At 41.0% G+C, this 20,733-nt stretch overlaps 1 protein-coding gene across 2 annotated transcripts in view; it reads left to right on the forward strand.

The window, feature by feature from the left end:
- The window catches only part of ARID5B (AT-rich interaction domain 5B), a 117,983-nt gene that overhangs the window by 64,088 nt on the left and 33,162 nt on the right, over nt 1-20,733 (forward strand). For both annotated transcript variants that reach the window (XM_086467110.1, XM_086467109.1), the window contains one exon: nt 18,123-18,235. In XM_086467110.1, coding sequence (XP_086323236.1) covers nt 18,123-18,235 — 113 coding nt within the window. The remainder of the gene's footprint in view (nt 1-18,122; nt 18,236-20,733) is intronic.

The following is a 20,733-nucleotide window of genomic DNA, read 5'->3' on the forward strand; positions in this document are numbered from 1 at the left end:
CCAGGCAAACCCCTTGCATGGGACTTGGCTCCAGCCCTTCTCTTGCGTTGCCACCTGGTTTCCACTTCTTGTTTTGCATTTTAATTCTGGCGTAACTTTTACCTCACAGGAGGTTTTCTCACTCTTCTGAGTCAGGTCCTTGATGCCTTTTTTAGCACTGGAAGATGCCATTTGAATGAAACGGAAATCTTTTCCACAGTAACAGCCACTATATGTCTGTTTGAATTTTGGTCCTTTTCCACCCACCCCCACCCCCCTTTTTTTTTTCCATCAGAAAGGTTGACATGAAATGCTTGATACAGGGTTGGAAGGACTGAGCGTTATCCTGCTGGGTTGACATACTCTTGGGGACAACTCTGCCACAGTGATGCTAGTGTGGCCATGTCCTGTGTCCTTCCCTTTCTCTGGATGAGGTTTGATGCTGCTCCACAGTCTCCGCAGGGCTCAGTGCTTGGTGCTCAACATGGTGGAGCACAGGGCCCTGGGACCTACCATTTGAGACAAAAGAGCTTTGATCAGTAGAATTATTTTCAGTTGGTTTCTTTTCATTAGGCACATTAAAAGTTAAGAGCCTGATAGTTGCCCATTAGTGTTGCTCAGAACTTTTTTCACTGCCTGCCCTGATTTGAAGAAAATGATGAAATTCTGACATTTTCCTGTTAGATAGAAAAATCGGATTTATGACCATCTCTACTTCAAAGGTAGAGGTTAAGAGCAAGATTATGATCTCCTTTCCACCCATGTAAATCCACAGGAATCAATTACTTTGGATTGACAGTGATGTGATTTAGATCAGAATCTGGCTTTAAAGCTTTTTGGGGTGTGATCCTACACCCGTCAACTTCAGGGCCACTTGACTGCTGACTCTTTGCTTTTCGTATGTAGTGGTGGTATTTGCATGTGGAAGTGCCTCAGGGGCCCCACTTAAAACATTGGTTCACTAACTTTAGTGTTTTTTTTCAGATTAGATGTTAAAATGTTGAAATCAAAATATGTAGGAGGTGGTTGGAAAGTAGCAGATGCACAATGGTAATCGGAATAACGTCATTTTTGAGGTTGATATCTCATGACTTAGAGCTGACAAAAATCCCTTATGTACCTTGGAGGTCTGAGGCTTTTACTCTTTCTGATTATAAAACGCATTTATTTCTGGCCTTACTGGTTGATGAGATATCAAACTTAAAATATGCCATGATCCTATAGTCTTGTAGTGCTTTCTGGCCCTGGTCAGTGACTAAATATAGCCAGTTTTGAACCGCTGTGATAAACCTGGAAATAATGTTCAGCAGAAAATTCTCAGACAATTCCATAGACAAATGTGGAATATGAAATGACTTTTCTGGATTGCATCTGGTTCGTACTGTGTATGCTTTTGTGCCCTGTCTCTGTCATCCCTATGTTTTCCAACTGCTATCCTACAAATGTTTTGTGGTACAGATAAATTCTAATTGAAGCATCTCAGTGGTTCATGCCGGTTCATGCTAAAGCAACAAATAACAGAAAGGGTTTTTAAATCCCATCTATTTCACACATTCCTTTTGGCTTTGTAAACCATTTTGCCTTGTTTTTACGAAAAGAAGGTGTATTTAAAAAAAAAAAAAGCGCATGTGTTTCCAAAAATCACCGCTTGTCTTTAAATGAACATAGTCCAGGAACATGCAGATTCTTGCATTGTATTATGGGATTAGTGGTATTCATCTGTCATGCATAATGTGAAGGTGATATTCAGAGGAAGAAAAGAGCCTTTTTGAAAGGATTTTTGTTTTGTTTTGTTCTTAATGATATACTTACACTTTTTTTCTTTTTATTTTTTTTAAACCCATATATACTTCTACCAGGCTATGTTTAATTTCAAGATGGTGTCTTTGCTAGAAAGATAATCAAACGTAATGTCTTCCACAACCTCTTCATATGCATGACTGCAAAAAGCTTGTGTAACAGTTTATTATTATAAAATTAGTATAGCATAGCATAGAGCAAACTGGGCCGCTGGCCAGATGAACTAGACAATGAATAGTTATATAAGGTTTTGAAGCACACGTATTAGAACACAAGCGCCCTGTATTTTCTTCTCAATTGTCTGCTGTTTGTTAATGTTTCCCTTTCAACGTGATTGCATCTCAATTTAATAGCACTTGCCATTTCAGGGTTTACTGTGCCAGTGCTCACATAGTTACATCCCCTCTGTGCTGCAAAGCCTGCATGTATATTAAAACTGAACTAGCATGGTTAGCTAATGGGTACTTCACGACATATGCACTCATAGAATTAAGTGATGTATATAATTGTTAATTTTGTGTTAACGAGTATGAAAAATGTGTTTCACCAACAATTGTAATGCTCTGTTCTGTGCAAAGTGTGACATTTTAATTCTTGTTGAACAGTTTCCTACCTCTGCTCTGTGTTTTCATGGCAGGGTATTATTTTGCAATCAAGATAAAAGCATTATTTATTAAAGTTCTAAAATACTACATTACTGGAAGTTTTATGCTGCAGATCAATCTACTGTTTCATAAAAGCATTTCATTGATTTTATTTTTTTCTATTTGGTCTTTGAATTTAAACTTAAGTTCCACATTATGAATTGCATATGATTGCAGAAGCACAGGGACATTTCAGTGGAGACTCGATGCTCTTTTAAAGGCAATGATGTACCTACCATGGAACTGTGGGAAAGGCTTGCGTTTGACATATGCATCTTAGGGACTGTCAGATCCCAGCCTGCTGCATTTTTGGCACAGGGAGCCCATTGACTTGGGCTGTGGGAAACCTACATTCAGCACTATCGGTCCTTGTGTCTTTTCTGCGCCTCCAAAGGAACTTCTGTTAGAGACTTCAGAGTCTTTGGGAGCCAAATAACAACTCCTCCATGCTTTCAGTGGTACAAGACAGCCCCACAGCAAGACAGTGTTCAGTAGCCTCTGGCTGCAGTAGCCCAGGTATCACCTGGTGGAAAGTGACACTTGCACCTCGTTTCATGGTGCTGGATTTATTTGCTTTCTGTGTGTAATCCAAACAGCCTGAAAGCCTGGCTTCCGCCACTTCCCATTGCTTCAGTCCTCCCGTTCCTCAGTTCCTCGTGCCAGGCACTCGCCTTTTGCCCACTCTTTGCCACATGGTCCTGTCACCATCCCCATCCGCATCCCCATCCTGGTCCATCTTTGTTACACCAGAATAATGCTATTTCTCTCATGGCAGCCCTTGGTAGTTCACTCATGCCGTTGCAGACATGAGACCAAAGCCTACCTACCTCTTGGGAGAATAAATTAATTCTTCCATCCCTAGTAGGCCTAACTATGAATTTGCGTAGAGCAAGGCTCACATTTTTCTTCCAACTAACAGAGACTTCATTTGCCCGTTCTGTGTCATCTCATCTGTGGAGTCTGACCTCGTGCAGACTTACTGGTTGCCAACCAGTGAGGGAACGCAACTGAGAAACGGGGACCATCCCTGTCTCCCACTGAGCTCAGGAGTGACTGTGGCTAGGATTTGACTTGCCAATAAAGGAAGATTTTTCTCATTTGCCAGTAAAGATAAAGAAAGGGCAGGGTGGGACGAACATAATAGGCTAAGGCTCAAAACACAGTAAGACTAGCAAAGGAAACAAACAGTTTGTGCCTAATTTGAAACCAGCTGTTCTCCATGGTGATTGCAACAAATCTGTGCAATGTTTGATTGTTTAGTGAAGACAAAGGTTAGAAATAGGAGTTCACCCGCCATGCTAGACTATTTGAACGAACAGAGGAGCAGGAGTATTGGTACCTTCCCAATCATTGAGTGGCCATGTGAAGGTGCCACGGGGAATTTGGGGAATAACCTCACTGAAACTCCAGAGGATTTGAGTGTCTTCCTTCCTCATGCTCCTTCAATAAAATCAGCCTTTATAAATTTCCTGGAAATTTTGTTTTCAACAGTACTGCTCTGTGGAAAGAAGAGTCTGCAGCGCTGTGGCTTCAAACAAAAATAGCATGGTAGAAGACCTTCGGAAACCAGGCAGAAAGCTTGAAACCTTAGATAAATAATAGGACTAATATACTTGCCACAGGGAGCCATAGGGCTGTAACTCCCTCAGAACTCTTGATTGGCGTTGTCTCAGAATAATTCCTTATGTGAAATAGAAGCCTGAGATAAAATTTCAGCCTTAATTTACAGCTATTTGAGGCAGAGGGAGAAGGGAGTGCATTAATCCTCACCAAAGAAGAAGTTCCTGTTCATGGTGGTCTGAAATGCTGTCATGTGATGAGTCAGAAAGTTTTTATTGTTCATGTCTTCAGAGGCCAGTGCTACTGAGTTTTGGCATGCAGACTGGGCAGATGGCATTTGCAGATCAACACTTCTCCTTTTGCTGAGGCCATAGGCACAGAGAGCTTCCTATTTGCAGTAGGTATGTGTGATGGGAGAAGATTATACTATTGAAATCCTTAGTCATAATGAAAAGATCTCCAGAGGTAGCTGATGAAGACATTCAGAGTATACATTACAGTGCATGAAGATTTAGTGTTTCTTGAGTAAATATTGACCAATTTGACTATTGCTTTTCCTCAGTCAATATTTATCTCTTGGGACAATGAATCTTCATCTTCACCTTAGTTGAAATCCAGGTCTACTTAATAGTGTACTTGGAAATCCAGGAGAGGTGCTGATTTGTCTTGGTGCTACTTTTATCTGTTTAAAATTAGATATACAGAAGGTTTGGCCACTCATGACACTTGGTCAGGTTTCCTAAAAAAGCAGCATCAGGTCATGGCTGGTGGGGAGGCTTCTAGGAAAAACCTAGATGCAGCAGCAGGCAGAGTGGGTGAATCTGCGAGTGGAGCAATCTCTTTATTGGAAATGAGGATGAGGATTCCCGTACAATGTCAGAGCCCTTCCAGATGCTATCAAGAGGAGGGAACCGACTGGGATTAGTCAATAAAATTCTTGCTGCCTATTTCATGAGACAGAGAAAAGAAGGTTTTGAGCTTTCTGAACTTCCCAGTCTTCCAGCAGCCTAACTGTGCAGAGCACAACATCAGGTATTGTGCAGAACTGAAGAAAAGTGCAGACCAAGAGACCAGTCTGCAGGTGAGGGGAACAGTGGCTTGCCAGGAGTCCCACCCTTCCCCTGAGATACAGTTCTGGGAGGAGGTGAGCCCCGACACAGCAGACGATGCTAGGCTCGGTGGCCAGTTGCATCCCTATTGCAATGGCCTTTTTCAGGTCAGTATTAAAGTTACTCCCCAGCCCCTGCTACCCACTGCTGGGCTTGTTACCTCCCCCTGGCTTGGGAGTCAGGCTAGGAGACCCTACAAGGTTTCTGCAATTTGAGAGCCAGGGTTCGGTCACTAGGAGTGTAGAGCAAATAGCACAGCCCTGACCAAGCCCTATCAAATAGGACTGTAATACTCCCTTTGTTATTTTGGTAGCAATTTCAGTATTTCAGGGCCCTGGCTGAGGTTGAAGCTGAGAGACAGCCTTCCTCTGAAAAGCAGGGATGCTGGAGCAGCGTGTGTAGCTGGAGCCACTGGCTCAGGGTCCCTGGACAAGGGGTCCTGGCACTTCCCTGCTGCTTCCTTGCCTGACTGCGCCATGTCTCCTCTTCACAGCGTCCCAGAGCATCGCTGGGTGCTGCCAGCAAAAGCCTCCTGTCACCAACAGGAGCAACGCTTTGGGGTAGAAAGCACAATTACTGTGCTTGTGAGCTACACTGAGATAGCAACCAGAAAGTGCTATTTGGGCAGTGGAGAAAGGTGGTGCCTTACAAATATCTGCTTATGCAAATCACATAATTTGCCTTTTCAAATATTCATTTTGCCTTTTTCCTGCTTATATTTTCTGAATTGCGATATGTCCTTCTTGTGATATTTCAGTCTTGTCAAATTAAGAAGAGAAACTCTTGTAATAAACTTAGGATATATACCAAATAAAGTAATGTTTGGCATTTTTACTGTGCAATCAGTCAATAGTATTACAGGTGGCCTGTAAATTTAAAAAAAAAAAAAAAAAGTCTTAACTTGTTTTGGTACTCTTGTAACTATCAAAGGTGTTTGTTTGGGGAAAAGGCATTGAGAAAGAAGAGAATTTTAAAATTGCACAATTACAGTTGAAAAAAACAGGGCAGGCAACGTCATGTGTTTCTGAAAAGCATGCTGTTTAATTTTATAGTAACAGTATTTTAAGAATGCTGATTGTACGCAGGAAAGAAGTTAATAATTCTTATTGCAAAACTCTGATGGTTTGGTGTTTTCAAAATGTTAAGATGTAGCCAGCCCTGGATTTCTTTTAGGAAAAACAGGGCATTTGGGAAGGGGGGTGGGGGGTGGGAGGAAGAAGAGAAAGGAAAAAAAAACAGCTGCTGAAGCAGTAGGGATTTATCAAAGCAGCATTCGAATAAAATAAAGGTTTGGCATCCTTACTTAGGATATGCTGGAAAACGCATTTATGTTTTCAGGTACCTTTTTTTTTTCTGATGTGCCTGATTGACTTGTTTTAATACTGGTGTTATTTACGTTTCGGGGATGGGCCTCTATTATGCAGGAAATTGTCCAAACCCCTACAGCTGTATTTTAAATTGAAATGATTTTTTTTATTAAGTGATTGTGCAGACTTAATTTAGTAATCTATTATTAAATTTATAGTTTCAGGTTGTATAAAGTCTTTATATAGAATGAAAATGGGCATGTATGAAGATCTAGTCTATATATACACCTGGTTCTGTATATTAAATCTTTTACATATGTTGTTCATTTTCAGAAACAAATAAACTGCTGCTTTTGAAAACTCAGCTTCTCTTCCATATTAGGGAATTCTGCAGACTCCCTGTGTTCCTGAGCTTCAGTATAATGCTAAATCAGTTTGTACATTAGTCTATTTTTAGTTATGAATGAACTTTATGGAGTGCAGCACGCAGAGTGTTTTCAGAGATTCTTGCTTATAAAACCCTGGTGTCGTGTGCCACAATTACAGTGATAAACATTATGCAAGGTCTGAGCTTCCAGAGGCCCAAGCCCTGAAATTTCCAGGAGGGAAAAGCGTCCCCCCTCGTCCTTTTATACGAAATATTACATGTATAGTAAATCTCATCGCATAAAATCAGGTTAAATGTTGTGACCTTGGCTGCGGCAGGCGGGCTGCCTGGCATGGCAGCCGGGTGACACTAGAGGGCAACTGAGAGTTTTCTTTAAACCAGCCAAGCTGGAGATGGTTTTAATATCAACTAAGTGTTTAAAACTCGGTAAGGATTTCTTTTCCTGTCTGCAGATTTCACATATGTAACCTCGAGTTTCAATTGACAGCAAATAATAATCCAACTGAAGTTCTTCTGGGGGAAAATACAGCAGGAGCGGGTCAGAAGCCTACTTTTGCCCAAATAAGGCTTTTTTTTGCAGACCCCATGTGTTAGATAATGATCAACTGACAGTCGGTCATGAGTTAATAATGCTGGATGCTGAAATATGCATACCATGTGGTATACAACAGTTCTGCAGGGAGAGACAAACACGGCTATAATTAGACATCTGAAACACAAGGAAGTGTGTAAATTGTTTAATAGTCCCTCCACTTAATTCACTCAGATGATTTCCTAAGAACCAGTATTAACTATGAAAGAATATTGCACAACTGACTTAATATTTAGTTTAAACTGTGCCTTGCTCAGATAAATTAATGAATACAGCTTTGTTTTATTTGGATTTCTCTGAGTGCTAGAGATTTACTGGGGCTGTAACGCAGAGATGGGCTCAATTCTGTTTGTGTTGACGATTGGGACAATTACACCAAGTTCACAGGCTTTGCACTCATTTAAAGTGAGCCACATGATCTTACCATCAGGACTTTAAAACCACCATTTTTGTTGTGTTTTGGCAGTTATACAGCCTTTCTACTCATACACAACCTGACAAAGTTACCAGAGTTCCACCACTGTGTTTTACCAGTGAAAAAGTGCAGATCCCTCCTCTGCTCAGCAGTGCAGAGCAGCATCACCTCCATACCCCAACATTAAAGTGCTGCGTTAGGTGTATGCAGGTCCCCAGGGGTGCGAGGGCTTTGTCCCAAGCTCTTTGCGGAAGCAGTTATTCCTGAGCTGTGCACAGTGCAACAGGGTGCCTGGCAAGCCAGCTGCTGCTGGTGAAGTTGGTGCTGACCAGAGATGTGAATGGGAGCAGGGCTTAGGCTACAGCTGCTGCTCCTGTCTCCACCTAACACATTGTGCAGTCCTTGTGGCAGCAGCTGAATGTAGGCATCAAGGGAGGAGCTTACTCTCTAGTTTCTGCATGTCACTTTACTAACATCTTCATGTAGGTTGATTATGCCTAACAAATTTTGATTACTTCGTGGTGCAGTGATCGAGTGCAAAGAAAAAAAATGAAAGAAAATTGTAATATTCTTCCACTAAAAAAGAAAGATTTTTCTTTCTTATGTAATTGGTTACAAATCAGAAATGCAAGAGATTTAAATAATACATTTGCCATTTTCACGTTGTGCACAATGGGGTGATCATTGTTTCCTACTTGCTGTTGTCATTCCCAAAAGCAAAGTCTCAGGAAACTGTCCATTTTATGCTTCTTGTATGAATTTCTGCCTGTTTAGATTCATGCACGGTGTCCATCATTTACCAGTCAATTAGCCCGTCTCATCTGTCTGTCTACGTGAATATGACTGGCTACGTATCTATTGTATTTCTGAGGTATGTAGGTCACGTCTCCATTGGGTACTGCTGACTCTGCTAGACAGCTTTCACGAACACTGGCTTTTACTGGAGAGAAAAGGAAATATTGCTGGGAAAGCCACCCTAAGATTTGCTGTGTGTTCTTATTTGTCTTTTATTTTCTCAAGCCCTCTAATGGGAAGTCTACCTTGGGTGTTCTGAGTTTTGATGAGATAGGCTGACTTGCATGGGTTTGCTGTGCATTTTTGCTTCTTGCTGCCATGTTTGCACTGCTTTTGTCTTGGCTATTACGTAATCCATTTATGCCTGCTCACTCTTGCCTCTCTTTGCCTTTTTTTTTTTTTTTTTTAACCCAGTCTGTTCTGAGAAGTCAGACATGCACTTCTTCAGTATTGCTGTGAGCCTCCTACAGAAAGTGAAGCCCCTGTCCACTGGGTGCAGCTTCGCAGGAGGTGACCTTTGAGCGTGGAGGGCTTCAAGGATGGAGATTGACTGCAGATTTCTGAGGGAAAGGGAAACTTGATGAACCCATATTTGATCCTGTGATGCTGCACAAGCAAATGGTGTTTCACGATGAGACACAACAATTTCTTTGTTCAGGGCTTGAATACTTCCTTCCCATTTGTGACAGAGTCATGCTGGCTTGGTCATGTTTGATGCTTACCATAGGCTCAGCCTCAAAGATGTGAATAGCCCCAGTGAGGTCATCAGAGGTCTTTGCATACCCCAGGTCTTTACGAGTTAGGCATGCACTTTGCTGAATCAAGACTACAGTTCTTCACGTTCCTTGTCCTGCATAGCACAGTACTTTACTGTATTTGATCCTATACTCATGCAGTTTCTCACCAGAAGAACCACTGAGTCATCTAATCTGGTATGAACCCCAAGTAGTGGCTCATTGGCCAAAATTACCGGCAAATGCTTTCATCCAGTTCACCACCTTTTTTCTAAAAGAGAAGGGAAACAGCTGTTTGAGCAAGGACCACAGCCAGACAGCTGGACGCCGCCTCTGTGAAGCCTGCCAGGCTGCTGCAGCCTCCTGCAGCAGCAAGGCTCTCCCAGCAGCAGCCTGGACCTGGCCCTTGCCGTGGCTGAGACAGGACACCCAGCTCCAGTCTGATATTTTGACAAAGACCCTCAAATTGCACACATTTCTTCCTGCACTGTGCACACCAGCTTATGTCTGGCTCAGGCTTTTCCTGAAAGGTCTTCTGAAAGCTGGTCATACACATGCCTCCGTCTACTGGTGTTAGATTATGTATGTGGACTGCAGTGCCTAGCCATGTCTCCTGGCTTCTGGGTACCAGCTTTTTCTCACATTTGAGGCACTCATATTCCCTGGTGAAGTCACTTTTTAGTAATTTTTGCTCAAACCCAGCACAGCTTGAGTTATTCAGACCTCTTCCTTGAAGGCAGGCCTCCCTTTGGCCACAGCATCTTTCTATTAGGGTATGTTGAATTTCCAGTGGGGGGTGGCCTGTGAAGTGCCACCCTTGGCTTGGTCAGTGGGACCTGTAGTCCTTGCTCACTGGTTTCACGCTGGAGCTGAACTGAAGAGCATTGTGTTTGCGTGGTCAATTTTTCCTCCTGATTACTCATTTGTATGACTCAGTGTTAGCATTGTGCCAGTCCTTGTGTCAGTATGAATGTTACTGTCAGGGACCTTGTATTTATTTCACTGACAAAAGCGTTGAATACTAGCAAGGCTAAGAGCAACTCCTGTGGAATCCCACGAGAAATATTTTCATTTGATAGGAATTCCCCACTGATGCCTGCTTTTAGCTCCATCATTTAGCCAGTTCTTAATCCATTTAATATATGCTTGAGTAAAATTATGTACTGCTGTTTTTTAGTCAAAATGTTATCTAGTATTAAATCAGATTTCTTACTGAAATGCAGGTAAGTTCCATGCGTGCAGCTCGTTTCTCTAACCAAGCTTATACTTTCAAAGTACAAAATAAGGTACTTTGTTTTTCTTTTCTGTTGTTTTAAGATCTGGTTTCTGTAAAACCAAGTCAATTGAGTGGCTTTAATTATATTCTTTTGCAAGCATATCATCTGGCTTCTTTGCAAATCTGGAACAAATATTTACCAAACACCTGTGCCTCTTTTTGAATCATTAATAACAATCCTGTCATCTGTAGCCAGTAATAGGCCTACACTGGATTTTATTATTATTATTATTATTTTAATTTACTCTAAGGTCTAGTTGAATGTTACGTATTTATTAGGCATAGATTTTTCTCTGAAGTCTTCAGCTTCCCTTTTCAATTTACTGTGCTTCTTAATTTCTAACACGTGTGTATATTTTGTCCAAAAAAAATTTTTTTCCAGTTAATTTTAAAACCCAAGTTAGTCAGTGGGACATGAAGAAGCCCAGATCAAGCAAAAGTCTTGACTTCCGACTATGCTGAAATGAAGAAAACAAGACTCCAAGCCTCATCCTGAGTCTTGTCCCTGTCTTCCATGGAAACGAAAAACATTCAATTTTTGGCATAGTTGGCCAACCTGTTATTTGCAGTGCTTCTTAACTTTTCTGTTAAAAGCAATGCTAGTCTGAACTGTAATCCTTGAAAAATACCACCTTTTTGCTTTTTTCAGAGATTGTCTGGTCAGGAGCGGGGTCAAAACAACAGTCTGCAGCAAGTTATATGTCTCCACGTTAATCCACACAAGGAAGTGTCTGTTTCACTTATTTCCAAATGAGGAATGTTTTCTTTAGAGAGGTAGCAAATTGATTTTCCCCACATGGAGCATGGGATATCTCATTTCCAAAACAAAACTTCCAGAAATGGCCGGACAAGTCTGCTCTTTCTCCGTGTGGCTTAGAAAGTAGCGTGGATCTTTAGTGTTCCCTGCAAGGCTGCTTGCTGCTGTACTGCAGAGTTTCCAGGTCGGGTCTGGCATGTTTAATTATAAAGAAAGGAATAAACAAGTGTTTGCATTTAGAAAAAGTCTAGTAAAAATAATTTTAATATGCAAATTGTTTTATGTGCAGCTTCAGTAAGCAAGACGTGTGTGTGTGGAGAGGCTATGTGACTCCAGAGCACAGTGAGAGCTTTAGTTGTTGTTGGGTGCTCATCACTGACTTCCATAGGTGTACTTAGGATCCTGTAGAGGGTTTCCCCAAATTCAGTTGGTACTGTTGTTTCCTAAAGAAACGTCTCGGGTTTTTTAGTGTAGTCTGATTTTTAGCTTTGTTTTCCAGCCACTTTAATTTCTGACCCTTTGATGCAATACTAGGTTGGTTGCCACTTGCTTCTCTTCACCAGCTCTGCTCAGTGTGCCTGCGTGATGAATGCCCCAGCCCTCTGACTCCGACCCTGTTTCCAGGAGGCAGAAGCCTTTAAATAAACTTTCAGGGGTGAAAGGAAAATAAATTAAATGTAAGATCCTGAACTCAGAGTGGAGAAAAGGGAATGAGGTGAAGGAGAGAAAAGAAAGAGATGGAGGCAACAAGGAAATCGAGGAAGCAGCTGAGACTCCAGAACAGTATGCAAGATTAACTAACCTTTGGACAGTTTTTGAGACTGTGCTTAAATGTAGCAATATGCTTTTCTTAACTTTCAATACTGCAGAATGCCAGAAGCCCCCTAGAGGGGTAAGTGTTAAAACCATTAAAACTGTTAACTTTCTATTCATTACATTTTAAAAGGTGCAATATGTAACATTGTTTTTCAGCAAAGAGCTGACTTTTGCCAGGCTGTTTTAGAGGTGTCCTCAACAACCAGCTATTTGCCAGGCGTGGGCAGTACATGGATGTTTCTGGAGTTCTGGAACCATTCTTCTCACCTTGTCTTTCATGGCCAGGCACCTCCATATGCCACCTCCAGCTTCTGTTTGGCACAAGAATCATGAATAGCTCTGTGATCTGACACATCCTGCCATTTCCACCTGCCTGAGAGGAAAAGTCTCCTAGTCTGTTCTGTATCCACTGATGGTTTTGCGGTTTAGGATCCAGCATTCTGATGTTGCACCTTTTGTGTGTGTGTATATAAAAACTGGAAGACGTATGAAAGACTGATGCGGTGTAAAAGGATTCTGTGAGGAGATGTTCTGCAAGGTGTCCTACAGGGAGGAGAGACTGTTGATGCATTTAGCAGATGCGCTGCAGCTTGTCTCATGCAAGCACACTTCTCTTCTAAACTCAGCACCACAGTACGTCCCTGTTTATTAACTTCTTGCACCTTCCACCTTAATTCCAGCTTTGTGATTACCTCCCTCTGGTGCACTCTAACCTCTCGTATTTAGAGCTCACCTAACTGTGTGTACCCTACTGTAGACCCAGGTCTTCTGCTAGCCCTTCTTTGCTGATGGCCCTGGACGATTTTACAAGCTCAGTTGGTTTTTTTGTGTTGTCATACTCTTGCAGTTCGCAAAAACGCTGTTCTTTCTTCCTTTCCCTCCATCTTTCCACAGGACAGAAACATGGTCACAAAAATAACAGGCAGCCAGAATCTGGTAGCAGTGTAAGCTGTAAGTGCACCAGCAACGCTGAGCAGCCATCCTGGTACATTCCTCAGCAAAATACAGCGATGGCCGGCCTTCCCTTTTCCTTTTTTCTCTCACCTTTGAAGTGTTTCTGAGAAACCAGAGTACCAGCAAGCCAAAATCAAAAGTCATATCAGGAAATAGTTATGCAGATCAGAGAGGCCTGGAAAAGGCAAGAACTTTGATCATGAGCATTACAATTGCTTAGATGTTCTCTAAAGTAATGTGGAGCGAGCAAGAAAAAGGTACATGTTTTAGGCATGAGTACAGTACTGTTTACTTACATGGTTTGTTGAGCAGCCAACAAGGTCCAAGGTTATTTTGGATTCAGCATGAGTGAGTGATCCAGGTATGACAAATGAGGTAATGCATTCCAGGCTCATTAAAAACTCTTGGCTACACCACTGGTTTTGACAAAGAGCCAACATAGCTTGACCTCAGCTGTGTGAAGGCCACTATTTTTTTTAACACCCTCTCTATAACAACACATCTTTTACATCAGCTGGAATACATGCCTCTAGAGAATAGTGTTATGGGGAGGGTTGAAGTCATTGGATTTCCAATGATCAGACTCCTAAAAAAGAGATAATTCCACTTTAACTAACCTGCTAAAGTTAGTACCCCAAAACCACAGCCATTATCTCTTGGCTTGTTTGTGCATCTAGGGGTGGCCACAAGTACATAGTACATTGCATTGTTGGCATGGACATTGCTCAAGTGAGGCTGACTTGATTGCCGACTTCATAACAGGGATATGGTACCTCCACCAGTAACTTCCCCTTCCTGGGAATGCAGGTAAAGAAGGTGACTGGTGGAGGTGCTGCCTTCTTGCAGCGGCCTACGCTTTTCCACCATATGTAGTGTTTAATCATGGCTGACCTCGGCAACTCCCATGGTCTTTCACCTGCATAGAACTTGCCATCCTCAGGTTTAACCCAGAGCTGGGAGCTGTACTAGGCACTAAGGCATGGAAATGCTCCTGTTTCCCAGATCCTGCTGAGCCAATAGTGTCCCTGAAAGTTGAGCAGCTGAGGGTGGTAGTGTCAGGAGAGCAGTGGCCACAAGCTTGTGGATTTTCTGAGTGAGTGGGCAGTGTAGCTGCCTCCTTCCTCACCTTCTGGCCCTCTCCCGATCACCTGTCATGTATGGATGCTTGCACAGGCTGATGAGAGTGCTGGAGGGGAAGATGGAATTTTTGAACAATGACACTCTTTCATGGCTTCATGAGCAGAGAGGACCTCTAGCTTTGAGGAGACATCTAGCTGGTCTGAGCAGCGTTAACCCTGAGCTCCTCTCTTTCTTGTGGGGCTCACTGTAATCTCAAGAAGAGGCTCCTTGACTCAGGAACGTACAGGTGTGTGAGGGCTTCAAGTGGATGAATGCCCTTTCTCTTCTGGAGGTCTGAACTCAGAGGTTTGGGCCGTTTGTATTGTACTGGGTGTACGTCTCTGCTGACAGCCCTTCCGTGCCTGCCTGCCTTGAACAGCAGCAGCTCTGCTCTCCTGGGGCATTGTCACCTGCTGATTGCAGGCATGGGGGTGTTCTGGTTTGCATCCCAAACCTTGAGAGAGGGCATCTATGCTGCACTAATATTGATCCTTTGAATCACACCTAAGTGGAGGCAAAAAAAGTTCCCAGCAGCCCATCAAGGGTCCCAATGGACATTTCAGTAGCTGAGTTTTCCCCTCTTTCAGGCACATCAGGAAGCAAAAAGAAAGAAACAAAGGGGGAAAAAAAACACAGAAAAGTAAACATGTTGTCAAATGCACAGGAAAGGAAGTATTTAAACTGGTAGTATATTGTAGTTGTCATTCTCCAGTTTCAGGCACTTAGACTAAAGAGATGGCAAATAAATGCAAACTTTTTTCTGTACTTATTTATTCAATTTTTTACTTTAATTTGCTTTGCGTATGTTCTCACCTTTTTGACATGTACAGGTTATCAAGCGTCACTGCCACAAATGCTTTCAGAAAATGAATTTGAAAACCATATGCAGAAATGTGAAGAAATTTGTTTCACATATTCTCAGGTAGTCATGCCAAAAGTCCTTCTCCACCAGACAGCAGAAAAAAGCATGGGATATTCAGTTAGCTGTCCAGTACATACAGAACATCCAATGTCATCAGGAAGACTGACTGGGACTAAGCCACAACATGTGTGTAAAATTGCTTTAAAATAATTATGAATAACAAATTCAAGAAATCTGCAGCGTACTCATGAATATGTCATAAATGAAACAAAGAATGAAAAAAATTGCAACACGTATGCGAGTTGTAAATTATTCCTTCAGCCCTAGTCATATTTCCTAGCTAAAGAACAAAATGGCTATAACTAAAATACAAATAATCTTTGAATAATGCATTTATTTATAATGATTTTGGGAGCAAATGTTAATGGCTTTGTTTCAAGTGTGACTGGAACTATTTCAAATGTTTTCTTTTACAGACTAGATACTAGAGGCCCTTCTCTTCCGGTATTAATTCCTATTGCTGCTTTCTTGTTAATCGTGCGTCTGATCTGGAATGGCTTAAACTGATTTGAAATCGTACCGTGGGTCACGTGGGACGGTCCTCGTGTGTGCTGCAGACAGACCTTCCCATCTGCAACTCCTGAGACATGGGGAGAATGCAAATACCCCATTTCATAGTGGGTTTGTGCCAGTTCTGCTGTGGAAGGCTCCAATTCAAACAGTGTTTATATGCAAGCTCAATATACCTGGAATTTAGGAACAAATGCCTTCTTGCTTTTAAAGCTTTTAGCAAAATATTAGGAGTGCTTTGTAGTGTGATACAAAGTACAGTGCCAAAGCTCAGGATAACAAGTATGTTTGGAAAACATTGAGCCTTGAACTAGTTTCTTTATTTGTTAAAAAAAAAAAAAAAAAAAGGAAGAAAAAGTGATTCACATGCAAGTGTACTTGATCCTACCTGAACCACATCTCTCTCCAGCCATTGATTGGACTGGGATGGGGGATCCATTCATTCAAAGGTTAACATTTTAACACCAGCACCAAGGTGTAGTAAGTTGAGGGAACATGTCTATTTTCTTCAGTACCTTTTTAAAGAAGGTGTGACTGCTGGGGCTAACCATGGTCAAGGATCTGTCCATCCCATCCAGGTCGTGTGCAAAGAAAAGTAGGCATCAGGAAAACATCAAAGGCAGCGGTATGAGCGGGGTTTATAAATAAGGTAGGGCAGCGCGGCCAGGGCTGGCAGTCTGACAACCGACACTGGAGTCCTCAGAGCTCATCCCACGCTCCCGCCGAGTCGCTCATCTCTGTTTATATGAGTAATGGAGCGGCTGGGGGAGGGGATTTGTAAGCACGGAGCAAATACTCTTAGTGTTCATTTTGTGTAAGACTGACATCCACACCAAGTCGAGACTTCCAGCGACGTAGTGTGCAGTCACATGCTGTAGCATTCATGAGTACAGATATAAATCAGGCAGATGTTTGTCGACTGGAATGGGTAATAATTTCTTTCTCTCTTTGTTTGATTTTGCATGTTAGCCTCATATGACAATTTCAGAATTGCTTTCTGCAGTACTTTTCAATAAGCAGAATGTGCTTCACTGGAGATAGATGGACGTATTTCTATAGGGAGATAAACATATTTTTATATAGACTCAACTGTGGACTTACACTCATACAAACATGCGCATATTTTTTTTTTTTTTTTAAATTTTTATTTTTAAATTGTGTGCCAGTGCTGGGGGAAGAAAAATGATACGTCTTTTGGACTTTTGGTTTTAAACTCATGGATTTTCTTTTTCTCTGAACAGACCAAATATGACACTGTTACTCAAACTATAAAATCAAATTAGCACCCTTTATTGTGTTTGCAAACTAATTAAAATGTAAAATGTCCTGAAACCACTGGCTTACTGTGTGACAAATGTAAGATTAGAAACAATTAGAAGGCACTCAAGAGGTTTGTGGTGTTTAGATTTCTGACATTGTTCTAATCATCCCTTTAAGTAATGAAAACAATGGTTACCTAGAAATTAAAGGTTTAAAGGACATTATCTTCTTTGGTATAGTCATTAGTTAATGATTGTTTATCATTTTAAATGTTGCCATAGTAGTCGGAGGCTGATTTTTAAATCTGAAAGCAAGCAGGATACGTAATAATGAGCAAACATCTGCTTCATCTATTATTTCTATATGTGATCATAATTTATATTGTAATACCACTATTGAAAGATGAGTCTGATATTTTTTATGATGATCCATATTCCATTCTCCATATGGCTCAGCACGGTTAGGATTTAGTCACTGTGTTATTTTAGAGCTGTTTTATCTTAAGAATTGGACAAAACTGAAAGTGATTCATGTTAATTTATATGTGTGGTATGTAACCCTTATGAAACAATCAATCACTTACTTCAGTACTTGTCAACTTCCAGAACTAGTTGTTAAGGGTTTTCAAGGGGTTTTTTGATCTGTTTCAGGACTCGGGGGGGTAATTTTTTTTAAAAAAAAACCTTTTTTTAGAAGAACTTTGACAAGAATGACAGGATATGTAAACATATCTTGGAGCTGTAAGGAATTTCAATATTTCAGAACATTCCTAAAACCAGATGTTTCTCAAAGTTTGAAATAGTAGTACTCTTACTTGAAGATTAGAAATAATAAATGCAGCAGGCTAATTAATGCAAAGTTACCTATTAATATTCTATTTTGTGCTTTTTTGTACCATGGAGAAATATTTGTGCTTTCTCTATGAGTCCTTCAGAGACCAGTGTTTGACTTTATATTAATTCGTTGTGTGAAAGTAGAATAGATTAGCCTTGGGGGATATTCTATAGGAACATATAGTGTGTCAAGATGTAACCCACGGAGAATGGGAATCTCATAATAAGCATTTACTGTAGACAGATGTGTACATTTCTGTGACTGATTGTAGTGGAATTATTTATCATGCTTTCAGCTGTTAAGAATACACTATAAGACAATGTGCTCAAATTGTTCTCCATTAATTTTCAGCGCCAAATCTTAAAGGCAGACCACGCAAAAAGAAGCCTTGCCCACAGAGAAGAGATTCATTAAATGGCATTAAAGATTCCAACAATAATTCTGAAAGCAAAGCTGTTGCCAAGGTAAATCACTTAATAATACTCTTTTCAGTACACTCTCCTTTTTTAGATACAGCACTGCCTTTGTTTCCCAGTGTGCTGTTTACTGTTTCACATTTAGAATGTAACTTGTTTTCTTGGGGAGATAAATGTATTTTTTTTCAATAGTTTTATTCTTCGCTTTAAATCATGTCTGTGTTTGAAGTTACCAGCAACTATAATCACCTAACAACCTAATGCTATCAGCTTGTTGGTAACTGGTAGTGCTTAAGCTTTCTTGGCATCTAGTTAGTTTTCACATTCTGTGACACACAAACATAGTCTGTGGCAGTATCTCCAAATTAAAAATAAACCTGGGAGCAGCTCACCCTGTTACAATGTACTTCTAAATATAAGTTTGAAGATAAACAGGCTATGAAACAAGAGCCGCTTTAGTAATGGTTTCTAAGCACACACAAACGACATTACCCTGATGTTAAGATCTTGACTTTTTTTTATTAGGAAAAAAAAAAGGTAAAGGCAGAAATTTAGTTTTTCAGGCTTTCTACTATCTGGGCTGTTTCTTTAATACTTAGTGCTGAGCTATATGTTCCAGGGTTTGTTAAATAGTGCATGCTTTTACAGTATCTTCTGTATGTGCTGCAGTGCTTTGCCCGTACTGCAAGTAAAAATTGAATCATTGGTTTGTGTTTATAGACTTAATCTTTTGGATATTTATGTGTTTATGTCTTTTCCTTAAAATATTTTAAAGTGGAGTTTCTGTAGTGTAATTACCTCCTATTTTCTGTGTTGTCTGTGGTTTTAAGTAGGAATTTGGTTTTCTCTTAAAAAAAAAAAAAAAGGAAAAAATGGATCCTTTCAAATTGATTTAATTTGAAACTGTAAGATGCAAAGATGGAAAATTACTTAGAGCAATACTTCTAGATTTTTATCTGAGGCAGAACTTTGTCACTGTGATACTTTTGAGCTAAACAGCTAAACATGTTTGCATAGACTGAATTTTTAGGCCAAGTCCTCACAAATCCATTGTTTTAATAAATTAGATGGATGTGTATCTGAAAAAAGCTTCCATTGTTGTGACCATCTCTTTAGGAAATACAGTGAATCTATAGATCCATTTGTGTTGGTATTGTTGTACGCAGTGAATGTTCTGGGAGATTAGGAGGTTAAAGAGGTCGAGTAGAAGTGTTCTGCTCTCAGTTTCTCATAGGAAGGCAAATTAAATTCTACCTCCTCCTCCTCCCTAGGAGTTAAGTTAAAATTGTGCTTTCTGTTGATGACAATAAAAGAGGCTGAAGTTCATGACGAAGCTCTGCCCTTAAGTCACTGTTTCTCCTCTTTTAGTGCCCTATTGTGCTCAGTTGGAGTCTGTACTATGGTATTAGACAGGCATGGTAAAAGGCGGTGGAGCCTGGTGTGTTGAGTGTTGGTCCTGCCAAATACTGTAGAATTTGCCTGAATGTTTTTGCTCTGTGGAAAAATATGCAAAATCCATGATGTGAAAATGTCTCAATTTGCCTCAATTCCCCCTTCCCCCAAGCCATTTTTCACGTTAAAATATTGCCAGCAAACTGCAGCATGGACTGTGTTGTCAAAGCACCCCAGACTGTAACACAAGTAGTTCTGTCTCTTCAGCACCTGATATATAGGTATTAGGTAATTAAAAACAACAGTAACACTTCATACAAAGTTGTTTATCCTCTCTGTTTATATTTGGGTTCACCCTATTAGTCAAATGGGAGGATATTTCAGATGAGAAGTAATTCTGCCTATTTATCTAGTTAGACTGTGCTCATCATTGTGCAGATATTAATAGCATTAATTATCTTGGCCAGCTTGATTTCATTATAAATAATAGACATAGTCATGATATAATGTCCTTGCATGTAGTTACACTGACTTCACTGTGGCTTTTCATATCCATCTGTGTCTTAGGGCTGTGGATATACTGTAATAAGAGGAGGACAGTGAATCAGAAACCCTCTACAGCAGATGTATTGCACTTTGTACAGACCCTGCCTATGGGTTTCTGGGGAAGGAGGGGAAGTGTATTTGGGGAAGCGGGGGCAATGGAGATCCACCTACTGTCTTCTCATTGTTGGGAACAGTTGGGATGTTAAGTCATCTTAGGCTCCATGTTGGTCTTCACCATCAGTTTTCCTCCTCTGTCCGTGCTCCATCTCTGACTAATGCTGACAATGGGTCCATGGAGAGCAGGGTTGAACACTGCTAGTGTAAATAGGACAAATCCACTTGTGACATACGCTGAAACATTTTGCCAGGAGTCCTGGCTGTATTCCTGTCCCAGCTAAAATCCCTTTTGAGCAGAAATTGTGCTGCTTTTGTCCTCAAGATCATGGCACCCAGTATCTGACAACAGCCTCATTGCTCAGGTGATGGGGCAACGGCTCTGATGGAGATGCAGTGGCTGTACAGTTTGGGTCAGGAAATGGCAGAAGTGGCATTCTGAAGACTGTGGTTTTGAGCCTGTCAAGACCAGTGCAAGCCACGTGGTTGTAATG

This window comes from Leptosomus discolor, chromosome 6 (assembly GCF_034619465.1).
Source record: "Leptosomus discolor isolate bLepDis1 chromosome 6, bLepDis1.hap2, whole genome shotgun sequence".
Lineage (NCBI taxonomy): Eukaryota > Metazoa > Chordata > Aves > Leptosomiformes > Leptosomidae > Leptosomus > Leptosomus discolor.